We start from the raw sequence: 13,796 nt of genomic DNA on the forward strand, positions 1-13,796 counted from the left end.
AATACTGCCCGGAACACTGCAATATCATTGCAGTGATACTTATTGCTCTATAAATATCTGTTAAAGAGTTAAATGTACTGTCTCAGAATGACTTCTGAGCATTTGCAATTTGCTAGAAAATTCTCTCATTTTGCTTAAGTTACCCTAGGGGGAAAAGAGTAGTTATGTCTTTTACTAATGAAGAAATTATGTAGACACCAGGCACGGTGGCTCACACCTATAATTCCAGCACTTTGGGAGGCTAAGGTGGGAAGATCGCTTGAGCCCAGGAGTTCGAGACCAGCCTGGGCAACACAGTGAGATCGCTTCTCTACAAATATTTTTAAAAACTAGCCAGACACGGTGGTACATGCCTGTAGTCCCAGCTATTCAGTATGCTGAGGTGGGAAGATCCCTTGAGCCTGAGAGGTCGAGGCTACAGTGAGCTGCGATTGCACCGCTGCACCAGAGCCTGGGCAACAGGATGAGACCCTATCTCAATTAAAACAAAAATAAACTGTGTGGAATAGTAAGTGCTTGTGTATATACTATACATGAGCATCCTAACCTTATTATTATGTAACAAATGTATACCCATCACAAAGAATAATCTGTTACAAGAGATGGCTGAAACTGCCTTATTAGTTGGGACCTCCTTCACTAGGTAAACCAGCTTGAACAAATGTATCCAATACTATGCCTGCAGACATCTTAAGGGTTATCGATCCTCAAGACTTTTCCTTTTTACTTACATTTTGCAACAAACTGTAACATTTTAGATAACTGATATTACACATTTTAAAATAAATCAATTTATTGTCGACATTCTCACATGCCACATCTAAGCCACTGGTAATTCCTGTTGCTCTATTTTCTTTTTTTTTTTTTTTTTAATTTATTTATTATTATTATACTTTAAGTTGTAGGGTACATGTGCATAACGTGCAGGTTTGTTACATATGTATGCTTGTGCCATGTTGGTCTGCTGCACCCATCAACTCGTCATTTACATCAGGTATAACTCCCAGTGCAATCCCTCCCCCCTCCCTCTATTTTCAAAACATATCCGTAATTCAACTACTTCCCATCACTTTCACCAGCACTAACTACAATTATAGGCACTGCTTTCTCTCAAACCTGGATTGGCTTCCTGACTAGGCTACTTGCTCCTGCCAGTTTCAAGGTTAAGATAGGCTATACCACTACTATGCTTGAAACCCACTTACAGCTTCCATTCCTACTCAGATAAGACAGTCCTCTTAAGGACTCATATAATCTGGTATTTTCTATCTCCCCTAACATTCCTATTTATCATTCTGACCTCATTTCCTACTCCTCTACTACATTTACTCTCCTCAGGCTAACCAACCAGCATGCCCTGCCCCCAAGGGCCCCTTGCACTAGCTCTTTCTAGGGTGCTCCTCCTTCAGATAGAAGCATGGCTCTCCCTTATCTCCTTCACTTTTTTCCTCAAATGTCACTTATCAAAGGATGACCTTCCTTTATTATTCTCTATAAATATTCACCCCTTCCTCCTTACCATGCATACCCTGCATTATTTTTCTCCATGGCACTTATTACGATCTAACATAATTATTTATGTAAGTTCTTTTTTTTTTTTTTTTTGAGACGGAGTCTCGCTCTGTGGCCCAGGCTGGAGAGCAGTGGCCGGATCTCAGCTCACTGCAAGCTCCGCCTCCCGGGTTTACGCCATTCTCCTGCCTCAGCCTCCAGGCGCCCGCCGACACGCCACCACACCCGGCTAGTTTTTTTGTATTTTTTTAGTAGAGACGGGGTTTCACCGTGTTAGCCAGGATGGTCTCGATCTCCTGACCTCGTGATCCGCCAGTCTCAGCCTCCCAAAGTGCTGGGATTACAGGCTTGAGCCACCGCACCCAGCCACTTACATAAATTCTTAAAAGGCCTACTACATGTACTACCGTATCCCCAGTTCCCAGAAGAGTGACAGCCATGTAGTATGCTCTCAATATTACTGAGTGAATGTAATGTTTCTAGCATATTCTTAATTACTAGCAGTTATTTGGAAACATAAGTATTATCTAATAAATATCTCATTTTAGTCAACCTTGCCTTCAATCTAATCTTTAAGATAGGTCTGATTTCAATCCAAGAGATTTTATTTCATACAAATTACAAAGGCCAATACTATTTGGAGAGTGGGGTAGACAACAAGAATGAAAGATAACCATGGAGCAGAAGACAGACAAGACTCACATTAGTATATAGCAATTAATTGGGCTCTGTCTCGCTCTGTCGTCCAGGCTGGAGTGCAGTGGCGTGATCTCGGCTCACTGCAACCCCCACCTCCTGGGTTCAAGCGATTCTCCTCCCTGAGCCTCTGGAGTCCCAAGTTGCTGAGGCTACTGGCATGTGTCACCACACATAGCTAATTTTTGTATTTTTAGTAGAGATGGGGTTTCGCCATGTTGACCAGGCTGGTCTCAAACTTCTGACCTAAGGTGATCCACTCACCTCGGCTTCCCAAAGTGCTGGGATTACAGGTGTGAGCCACCATGCCTGGCCAGCTGCAGGCTTTTAAAGATGGTCTATAATTTATAGATCTGCACTCTTAGCAAATGTGAAAGCCACACAGTAACAGTATAGTTATCTCAAAAGAGAGCACTTGTGCATTTGAGAGTAAACCACACAAAGGATATTAAGGTGTCTGGATTTGAGGGACTTAATTTTCATCAACTAACACCAGCAATGTTTTTCTAGTCTAGTGTGTAGCTTTTAGTTCACAAGTTGAATATTTTTAAAGTGACCAAGGCCAATTCAGACTTACTATACATGTATTTTTATTTTTTTATTATGGAAAATTTCAAATTTATACATGAATAGAGAATAGTAGTATACAACACTCATACGCTCACTACAAATGTTTGAACTTATTAATTGTACCTTGAATACTCCTCAAAATAATCTTGCAGTATAAACTTTAGGGAAGTTTGTCTCAGAATATGTTTTCAAAGTATTGGTGACAAGAAATCAAATACTAGTATTCTCTAACTTAACATGGAGATGCTGAACACTCAGATGTAGCAAATGAAGGAATTTCCAGTGAGCCATTTAGGTATGCGGGTGATAAAAACTTAAGACTCTATTTTATCCTCAAGAAAAATCTTAATTCACTGCTTGAAATTCTACCAGTTTTTTTTTTTTTTTTTGGGATGGAGCCTCCCTCCTGTCGCCAGGCTGGAGTGCAATGGCGCAACCTCAGCTCACTGCAACCTCCACCTTCCGGGTTGAAGTGATTCTCCTTCCTCAGCCTCCTGAGAAGCTGGGACTACAGGCATGCGCCACCATGCCCAGCTAATTTTTGTATTTTTAGTAGAGACAGGGTTTCTCCATGTTGGCCAGGCTGGTCTTGAACTCCTGCCCTCAGGTGATCCACCCGCCTCGGCCTCCCAAAGTGTTAGGATTACCAGCGTGAGCCACTGTGCCCAGCCAATTATACCAGTTTCTTAAACAAATTTATTGATCACTTACCATGGACCAGACTAAGAACATATATTAAGAGGCTCTGTGTTTTTAATGTGCTAAGAACTGTGTTAAGAACATATATTAAAAGCCTCTGACTTCCAGGGTCATTAAAGCAAAAATCTTACATTAAAATTAAAAGCACTACTAGGAAAACTTAGAGATTAGTACCCTCATGTTTAGCCAAGGTTTGCCTGACTGGAAAAATGGGAGTTTGGGTTGAGGGAGGCAGAAACAAGAGACTTTTACAGTATGACTACTTTGAGGAAGAGTTTCTTGGATGGGGTGTTTTAGTGAGGGATACAAGGCAAAATAAGTCACAAATGTAATAGTTAAGAGTTGAGGGCCGGGCGCGGTGGCTCAAGCCTGTAATCCCAGCACTTTGGGAGGCCGAGACGGGCGGATCACGAGGTCAGGAGATCGAGACCATCCTGGCTAACACAGTGAAACCCCGTCTCTACTAAAAAATACAAAAAAAATAGCCGGGCGAGGTGGCGGGCGCCTGTAGTCCCAGCTATAGGGAGGCTGAGGCAGGAGAATGGCGTAAACCTGGGAGGCGGAGCTTGCAGTGAGCTGAGATCCGGCCACTGCACTCCAGCCTGGGCGACAGTGCGAGACTCCCTCTCAAAAAAAAAAAAAAAAAAAAAAGAGTTGAGGACAGGCCAGGCGCTGTGGCTCACATCTGTAATCCTAGCACTTTGGGAGGCCGAGCTGGGCGGATCACCTGAGGTCAGAAGTTCGAGACCAGCTTGGCAAACATGGTGAAACCCCGTCTCTACTAAAAATACAAAAATGAGCCGGGCATGGTGCCCGCCTGTAATGTTAGCTACTTGGGAGGGTGAGGCAGGAGAATGGCTTGAACCCAGGAGGTGGAGGTTGCAGTGAGCCGAGATTGGGCCACTGCACTCTAGCCTTGCAGCCTGGGTAACAAAGTGAGACTCCATCTCAAAAAATTAAAAAGTGAAAACAAAATTAAAAAGTTACGTGGTCAGATGCTTCTGGCAGTTTTTAAAATTAAACATTTTCAAACGAAGAATATTAAGTTTACATTATAAAACACGAGCAGTGCCTTAACCCAAAATGCTGATGGCTGTCGTAGCTAAGAGGCAAGGGGAAAGAGACTCCACCAACACCGTGAGGCTAGTTAGTTTTTTAGGGAGTATTCATCTACAGATACAATATTTCCTAAAACAAAGGTCATGCACTAATTGCTACGTCCTATTGAAAAGATACTTTTTGAGCCTCAGGAATAGAGAAAAGAAATTTCAAGGTTACTAACAGATTAACTGACAATCTATTAAGAAAACAAGTGCAACCACATTTCCAATATAGATAAGAAATAGCAACTTAAAAGTGGAAAAATTTTGGAGGTGAAAAAAACAACGACATCGTACTTCAGAGCAACTTCATTATCTAGAAAGCTGCAAAGAGAAACCTAAAATTGCATTTTTAATGCATGGAGCTCTCAAACTGCCAGTATTCCAAGAATATAAACAAAAAGCTATGTCATCCAAGAAAACCAAAAAGCTATGTCAAGAACTCATTGAGCTTTTCTCTTTCCGAGAAATGCCAACAAAGGCAGGATCAACTCATCCGATAATACTTTGAAAAACAAAGAACGCAGTGGGGGAAGCCACACGACAAAGAAAATATCCACGCTCCGATAATTTAACGCTAACTCTAAAAATTCTCTGTAAATATGTTACGGCATTTATCAATTGTTGCTTCATAAAAACGGCCCGCTCGTTCAACACCATGTCAATCACAACAGTAGCAAGCGACTATAAAAATAATATTAAATCAATTTCCCCACAATTGATATATTCCTTCTGGGTGAGATTTCCAAATCCTTGGAGTGTCTGGTTAGGCTTTTTGGTCGGTGGGGGGCTACAGAAGGAAAGCCAGAGGTTAAAGAAAAATGCTTGGCTTTTTTCCAATGTCAACTGCAAGAATAAAGTTTACCGCACTGAAAATGAGTACAAGCAGCCTCAAGGGGGGGGGAAAATCTTATCACCGAGAAGAAAATGAAAGGAAGAATTTCAATAGGAAATCAAAAGTAAAATTAAAGGAAGACGGCTGTAAAGATAAGAAGAGGTTAATTAAAAAGGGGGAGAAGCGGGAAAAGAGAAGGAAAGAAAGCATAGGACAAAAGGAAGGTTCGACAAGTTCTAAAAAGAGATCTGAATGAAAAAGTCTTTTCTCCAGGTCTAAGACCACAGAGGGCCCGCGGCGAGAGCAAAGGTCAAGCAATGGTGTAGCTAAAGTGAAGGGATTAATTGAAAGGGTTGAGCCCGGTCTCCCTTCACCTTGTCCTCTCACAGATTGGGTCTTGGTTCTAAGCATTCAGGTGCATGCTAAGGAAACAAAAACCACGATATGGCGGTGTCCACGGAGAACAATAGGCTGGGAGCGGCGCAGGGCCGAGGCCTTCCCTCCGGAACGACCACCATCCCGCCTCCCTCATCGCTGCCCCAGACTCACAGAGTCTTGGGCATCTCGTCCTCCATGGCTGCTGCTGTCGCGGCGCCGCCTCCGGGTCCAACTCCCTGCCCTTCACTACCTCCCAAATCGTTTGAGCGGTTATGGCTACGGGATAGCGGGGTTTCTCGGCTGACCAGAGGTTACTCCACCTCCTTCTCCCGCGGCAATTACACTAAACCGCCCGGCCCAGCGGGAACAATGAAGCCCCAATACAAGATGGCGGCTAGCCGGGCGCCTAGGAGCAGCCAGGGAAGTTACTCGGGCCGCGCAGGCGCAGAATAATCTTGCACTCTCAACCTCCCGGCAGCCAGGCTACACCTTAATCCATAGGTTCACTTGTTGCGCAGCCGCTCTTCCACCCGACGCTAGGGACGTCTCAGGCTGCGCAGGCGCAAGGGTTAACTACTTCAAGGCTTGCGTTAACTTTTTTGTCTTCTGGCTGCGGATTCTAGTGTTTCGACCGCGAGTTATAATGGAGTGGAAACCTTCAGGGACAGTAAAAAGCCTAAATCTTTCCAAAAGAGGAAAGATATATAAAGACTCTTCAAGCTATTTGGTTTTTGGAGAGCGAGAAGCAAAAGTCGTTTGCGCCGCCCGGGAATCGAACCCGGGTCGCAAGAATGGGAATCTTGCATGATACCACTACACCAGCGGCGCTGTTGATATGGTTTGCCGCCAGAGTGTTTTAGGAGGAAATAAAAGCAGACGTTGGCTTTCATGTGAAAAGAATTGTCATGTATTATTTATTAATTTAAGAGTAAAAGTTTATTGACAGTCTATAATCTTGTTTTCCAATAACATAAATAATTTATCTTCTCTCATCCCAAACACGGGAATGGATGTTTCAACTTTCTCTGTACAGAAAAAAAAATTTCAATTTAAAATGTTTACTTAAGAAATAAGAAAAAAGAAAAAAAGTTTTACTTTAAAAAGTAAAGATTTTATTAAGATTTTGCCTCGTTGGTGCTAGCCAAATTTTTGAGAGCGGGGACGATATTTCCAGATGCCAGATTTTTATTTGTATTTGCATTTCTTCCGTGTATTGAATGCACATTGAAAAGTATTTCAGAAATATCTGTTTAGGCCGGGGGCAGTGGCTCACGCCTGTTATCCCAGCACTTTGGGAGGCTGAGGCGGGAGGATCACCTGAAATCGGGAGTTCGAGACCAGCCTGACCAATATGGAGAAAACCTGTGTCTACTAAAAAGACAAAAATTAGCCTGGCATGGTGGTGGGCGCCCGTAATCCCAATTACTCAGGAGGCTGAGGCAGGAGAATCACTTGAATCCGGGAGGCAGAGATTGCAGTGAACCGAGATCTTGCCATTGCACTCCAGCCTGGGCAACAGAGCGAGGATCCTTCTCAAACAAAAACAAAAACAAAAACAAAAACCACTATTTAATGCAAATTGGTCACAAGAATCTTAAAAGTAAACAAGTCAAAAGATACATAAACTTCGGTCCAACTTTAGGAGGCAGAGAAATTAGAGCTCTGAAATGTGGTTCAGTATACTCAGTATGCATTTCATATTGCTTATTATATATATGTCACTAAAGTAATCCTATATCTAGGAATCTATCCTACAGAAATAAAAGAATTAAATTATAAAGATTTATGTGCCAAGATACAACTGCAGCATTATTTGTAATAGAAAAAAATGGAGTAACCTGAATATCCATCAATGCCACTTGTGGTAATTTATTCAATTTACACCGAATATGTGTGGAAATTTTTCTTTTTCTTTTCTTTTTCTTTTTCCTTTTTTTCTTTTTTTTTTTTTGAGACAGTCTCTCTCTGTCTCCTAGACTGGAGTGCAGTGGCACAGTCTTGGCTCACTGCAACCTCTGTCTCCTGGGTTCAAGCGATTCTCCTGCTTCAGCCTCCCCAGTAGCTGATATTACAGATGTGAGCCACCACCTAAATTAGCCTAGCTAATTTTTGTATTTTAGTAGAGACAGGGTTTCACCATGTTGGCCAGGCTGGTCTTGAACTCCTTACCTCAGGTGATCCGCCTACCTCAGCCTCCCAAAGTGCTGAGATTACAGCCATGAGCCGCTGCCCCTGGCCAGAACATTCATTTTATGGACTATTTTGCAGCTATTGAAAAACTGTTAATCAGATCTGTAGTGTTGAACTGGAAAATATCTATGATGTAAGTTTAAGTTGTAGAAATACTTTTTTAAACATAGGAGAATTTACACATCGAAAAATGTGATGTTGGCCGAGTGGGGCAGCTCATGCCTGTAATCTCAGTCTTTGGGAGGCTGAAGTGAGCAGATCACTTGAGCCAGGAGTTCAAGACCAGCCTGGCCAACATGGAGAAACCCCATGTCTACTTTAAAATACAAAAATTAGCCAGGTGTGGTGGCACCTGTCTGTAATCCCAGCTACTCAGGAGGCTGAGGCAGGAGAACCACTTGAAGCCGGGAGTCAGAGGTTGCAGTGCGCCCCTGGGCAACAGAGCAAGACTCCTCAAAAACAAAACAAAACAAAACAAAACACCAAAAAAAACAAAAAACAAAAACGTGATGTCCCCTTTAAAGTAGTTTGTTCAGACTGGATACACTCTGGATTTTCATTTTTTGGAATTGTCTTTAGAGTCTCTGGCACATTCTTCAGATTATTTTCAAAGATATCAAGTACTAGTCTTTTGATGGTGAATAAAACAAATGTTAATGGTGGATGGTATTTTTAAAGCACCTTTTTGGGACAACCATATAAAGTGTTTTTCAGTTTAATAGTTTTTAGTTTATTCACAGAGGTGTGTGTGCAAGAATCACCACAATCAATTTTATAACATTTTCTTCACCTCAAAAAGGAAACCCTTAGCAATTAGCAGTCACTCCCTGACCCTCATCCCATTCCATGTCCCAGCCACTAGTCTTTCTGCCTCTATAGATTTGCCTATTCTAGACATTTCATATAATTGGAAGCATGCAATATATGGTTTCTTGTGACTGACTTATTTCACTTAACATTATGCTTTTCAGGGTCATCCATATTGTAACATGTATCATTACTTCATTCCTTTTTATTCCCAAATGAAACTCCATTATATGGATATTGCACAAGTACTTATTTATTTATTTATTTGAGAAGAGTCTTTCTCTGTCTCCTAGGCTGGAGTGCAACAGCACAATCTTGGCTCACCGCAACCTCTGCCTCCTGGGTTCAAGCGATTCTCCTGCCTTAGCCTCCCCAGTAGCTGGGATTACAGGCGCCCACCACCAAGCCCAGCTAATTTTTGTATTTTTAGTAGAGATGGGGTTTCACCATGTTGGCCAGGCTGGTCTCGAACTCCTGATCTCAGGTGATCTGCCCGCCTCAGCCTCCCTAAGTGCTAGGATTACAGGTGTAAGCCACTGCTCCCAGCCGTACTTTTTTTTTTTAAGTAGAGTAGTTTTTAAGTTACAAAAGTAAAACGTGTTTAGTGTTACAAACGAAATGGATACATAAGGAAAATATTAAAAATGTATCTTCTTCCCCTTCTTGAGGTAAATAATATTAATAGATTCATCTGTAATGTTCCACATTTTACTCTATACAGATGCACATGTATACACTTGGGATTTTTAGGGTTTTTTTGTTTTTTGTTTTTTGTTTTTTGTTTTTTTTTTTTTTGAGGCGGAGTCTCGCTCTGTCCCCCAGGCTGGAGTACAGTGGCGCGATCTCGGCTCACTGCAAGCTCCGCCTCCCGGGTTTACGCCATTCTCCTGCCTCAGCCTCCCGAGTAGCTGGGACTACAGGCGCCGCCACCACGCCCGGCTAATTTTTTTTTTGTATTTTTAGTAGAGACGGGGTTTCACTGTGTTAGCCAGGATGGTCTCGATCTCCTGACCTCGTGATCCGCCCGCCTCGGCCTCCCAAAGTGCTGGGATTACAGGCTTGAGCCACCGCGCCCGGCCTGTTTTTTGTTTTTTTTGAGACGGAGTCTCGCTCTGTCGCCCAGGCTGGAGTGCAGTGGCCCGATCTCAGCTCACTGCAAGCTCTGCCTCCCGGGTTTACGCCATTCTCCTGCCTCAGCCGCCTGAGCAGCTGGGACTACAGGCGCCCGCCACCTCGCCCGGCTAGTTTTTTGTATTTTTTTAGTAGAGACGGGGTTTCACCGTGTTTGCCAGGATGGCCTCGATCTCCTGACTTCGTGATCCACCTGTCTCGGCCTCCCAAAGTGCTGGGATTATGGGTGTGAGCCACTGTGCCGGGCTTCAGGGTCTCACTCTGTTGCCTAGGCTGGAGTGCAGTGGCAGTGATCTTGGCTCACTGCAGTCTCTGCCTCCTAGGCTCAGGTGTTTCTGCCACCTTAGCTTCCTAAGTAGCTAGGACTACAGGCGCGTGCCACCATGCCTGGCTAATTTTTTTTTTTTTTGAGATGGAGTTTCACTCTTGTTGCCCAGGCTGGAGTGCAATGGCTTGATCCCAGCTCACTGCAACCTCCACCTCCTGGGTTCAAGCAATTCTCCTGCCTCAGCCTCCTGAGTAGCTGGGATTACAGGCGCCCACCACCACGCCCGGCCAATTTTTGTGTTTTTAGTAGAGATGAGGTTTCACCATATTGGCCAGGTTGGTCTTGAATTCCTGACCTCAGGTCATCTGCCCGCCTCGGCCTCCCAAAGTGCTGGGATTACAGACGTGAGCCACTGCGCCCAGTCCTGGCCTAATAGTTTTTTAATAGTTGCAAAATCGTCCATCAAATGAAAGTTCCACAATGTATTGGATGGTAAATTGAATAAATTACCATAGTGACATTGATGGATATTCAGGTTACTACTTTTAAAAAACCTATTGTATTACAAATAATGTTGCAGCTGTATCCTGGTACATATATCTTTTTTTTTTTTTTTTTTTTGGAGATTGGGGGGCAGAGTCTTGCTGTGTGCCCAGTCTGGAATGCAGTGCCATGATCACTACTCACCTCAGCCTCTACCTTCCAGGCTCAGGTGATCCTCCTGCCTCAGCCTCCTGAGTAGCTAGGACTACAGGTGCACACCACCATGCCAGGCTAATTTTTTAAATATTTTTTCATATAGATGGGGTTTTGCCATTTTGCTCATGCTGGTCTTGAACCCTGGGCTCAAACCATCCACCCACCCTGGCCTCCCAAAGTGCTGGGATTACAGATGTGAGCCACTGAGCCTAGCCTCTTTCTCAAAGTTTAACTTTATTTTGTAGCCAACCTATTTTCCTCTCATCTATGTTGTTATTCATGTTCATGTACTAGTTATTCTTTTTTGTTTGTTTGGGTGAAATATTGTAATTACAGAAATGAGATCATATTATACCCATCATGCAATCACAAACTTTTCTCAACTGATAATACTAGGACACTAGTTATAGACCCAATTTTTTTTTTTTTTCTTTGAGGCAGAGTCTCACTCTGTCGCCCAGGTTGGAGTGCAGTGGCATAATCTTGGCTCACTGCAACCCCTGCCTCCTGGGTTCAAGCAATTTTCCTGCCTCAGCCTCCTGAGTAGCTGAGATTACAGGTGTGCACCACCACACCTGGCTAATTTTTATATTTTTATTAGAGACAGGGTTTCTTTTTTTTTTTTTTTTTTTTTTTTTTTTTTTGNGTTTTTTGTATTTTTTTTAGTAGAGACGGGGTTTCACCGTGTTAGCCAGGATGGTCTCGATCTCCTGACCTCGTGATCCGCCCGTCTCGGCCTCCCAAAGTGCTGGGATTACAGGCGTGAGCCACCGCGCCCGGCCTAGAGACAGGGTTTCACCATGTTGGCAGGCCTGGTCTCGAACTCTTGACCTCAGATGATCTGCCTGCTCCGGCCTCCCAAAGTGCTGGTATTACAGGTGTGAGCCACTGCACCAAGCCCCAGCATTCTTTTTTCTTACTTTTTATTTTTTGAGACCAGCCTGTCAGGTTGGAGTGCAGTGGCACGATCTCAGCTCACTGCAACCTCAGCCTCCCAAGTTTAAGTGATTCTCCTGCCTCAACCTCCCAAGTAGGTGGGATTACAGGCATGCACCACCATGCCCAGCTAATTTTTGTATTCTTAGTAGAGGCGGGGTTTTGCCTTGTTGGCCAGGCTGGTCTCGAACTCCTGACCTCAGATATTCTGCCCGCCTCTGTCTCCCAGAGTGCTGGGATTACAGGAGTGAGCCACGGTGCCTGGCTTCTTTTTAATGCATGCATAGTGTTCTACTGTATGGTATGTAGGGGAGAAAAAAGAGTTTTCCTCTATGCTTCTGAGTTTTTGGTTGTGATAGACCCTGTAACAAAAGATAGATTAACAAGAAGAAAACAAACAGGACCAGGCATGGTGGCTCATGCCTGTAATCCCAACGCTTTGGGAGTCCAGAGTTCCAGACCAGCCTGGGCAATATGGCAAAAAACCATCTCTACAAAAAGTGTAAAAATTAGCTGGGCATAGTAGTGGATGCCTGTGGTCCCAGCTACTCTACTCTGGTGGCTGAGGTGGGTGGATCACTTGAGCCCAGGAGCAGGAGGTTGCAGTGAGCCGTGATTGTGCCATTGCACTTCAGCCTGGGTGACAGAGCGAAGCCATCTCAAAATAAAAAAATGAAAGAAAGAAAAAAAAAGAAAAACAGAAATTTAAAAACATGTACGTCATGTATTCAAAAGAGAGACCAGGGAAATGAGCAAATCTCCAAGAGGTGGCTTTGAATTCAGGATTATACAGCATCTTCAAAAAAGAACAGCATATGTTTAGAGAAGTGTTAAGAGAGCCGGGCGCAGTGGCTCACACCTGTAATTCCAGCACTTTGGGAGGCCAAGGCGGGCGGATCACCTGAGGTTGCGAGTTCAAGACCAGCCTAACCAACACGGAGCAACCCCATCTCTACTAAAAATACAAAATTAGCCGGGTGTGGTGGTGCGTGCCTGTAATCCCAGCTACTCAGGAGGCTGAGGCAGGAGAATTGCTTGAACCCAGGAGGCGGAGGTTGCCGTGAGGTTGCGCCATTGCACTCCAGCCTGGGCAACAAGAGAGAAACTTCGTCTCAAAAAAACAACAAAAAAGAGAAGTGTTAAGAGAAGGAAAATGATTTTGAGTCTCTAGGGGTGGCAAATTATGGGAAGGCAAATAAGCAATAGAAAAAGGCTCATTAATGAAGTTTGTCATGTAGATCCCTGGCTGATAAAGGTTTGTCAAAAGACAAAATTACAACTAATTTAAAGAGCATAACTGGCTTTTATGCGATGATAGAATTGCACAACACCTCATTCTATAAAACAGAATGAGTTGAGTGGAGGAGATTGACTTTCAGAAAGGGCTGAAGAAAGCAGAAACAGAAAAGTGAATTGGTTGTTTCGAGGTTACTTTCCTTGTAAAGTTTAAAGCAGAGGGTATTTCCTTATCATGCCACTTAAAACTGATCTGTTTGGGAATCTGGCTATTATTTTTCTTTCTCCTGATTTCTTAGAAAGTCAGATTGACAACTTAGTTTTGACCTTGTGATGTGGAACATGTGTGACATGAGTGCCTCCATTTTGGTTTAGTCTGTTGGGCCTAGTCTGGTGCAGGAGCTCAGTCCAAACCAATGGCTTCCTATAAATTTTATTTAACAGGTGTAAAATTGTCTTCAGTGATTAACCTTTGTCCTTCCAGGCTGTGCGGGAAGAGGGATACCTTTGCCTTTTAAAATTTGTGTCCTGCTTTTAGGCAAATGGGGGAAGGCGGAGAACTTTCTACGTATCTACATCTTCTCAATTGTCTTCGTCTTGAAATAATCCTTAGGCTAAAGAGGCGTATTTTGGGGTGGCACATTCTGGTGTCCTTACAGGTACACTACTTTTATTCATGTCTGTTACTATTATTCCACCCCCTTCACCTTGGGCCACCCTATCTTCAGTCTCCCTCATT

General features: G+C 43.5%; 1 protein-coding gene and 1 non-coding gene across 5 annotated transcripts in view; both read right to left on the reverse strand.

Annotated features, from left to right (window-relative positions):
• The window catches only part of TIA1 (TIA1 cytotoxic granule associated RNA binding protein), a 39,893-nt gene extending 33,543 nt beyond the window's left edge, over nucleotides 1–6,350 (reverse strand). For 3 of the 4 annotated variants that reach the window (XM_025355006.1, XM_025355005.1, XM_025355004.1), the window contains exon 1: nucleotides 5,962–6,350. Coding sequence is in view for 3 of the 4 variants with exons in the window: in XM_025355005.1 (XP_025210790.1) it covers nucleotides 5,962–5,987 (26 nt within the window). In the remaining variant the exon portion in view is untranslated. The remainder of the gene's footprint in view (nucleotides 1–5,961) is intronic. The other variant, XM_025355003.1, reaches the window with a different exon arrangement.
• Nucleotides 6,351–6,547: 197 nt separating this feature from the next.
• Nucleotides 6,548–6,618, reverse strand: TRNAG-CCC. Its single transcript has one exon. It is a non-coding gene; the product is annotated as a tRNA-Gly (tRNA).
• Nucleotides 6,619–13,796: the final 7,178 nt, after the last annotated feature.

The sequence above is a fragment of the Theropithecus gelada genome, chromosome 13, assembly GCF_003255815.1.
Source record: "Theropithecus gelada isolate Dixy chromosome 13, Tgel_1.0, whole genome shotgun sequence".
Lineage (NCBI taxonomy): Eukaryota > Metazoa > Chordata > Mammalia > Primates > Cercopithecidae > Theropithecus > Theropithecus gelada.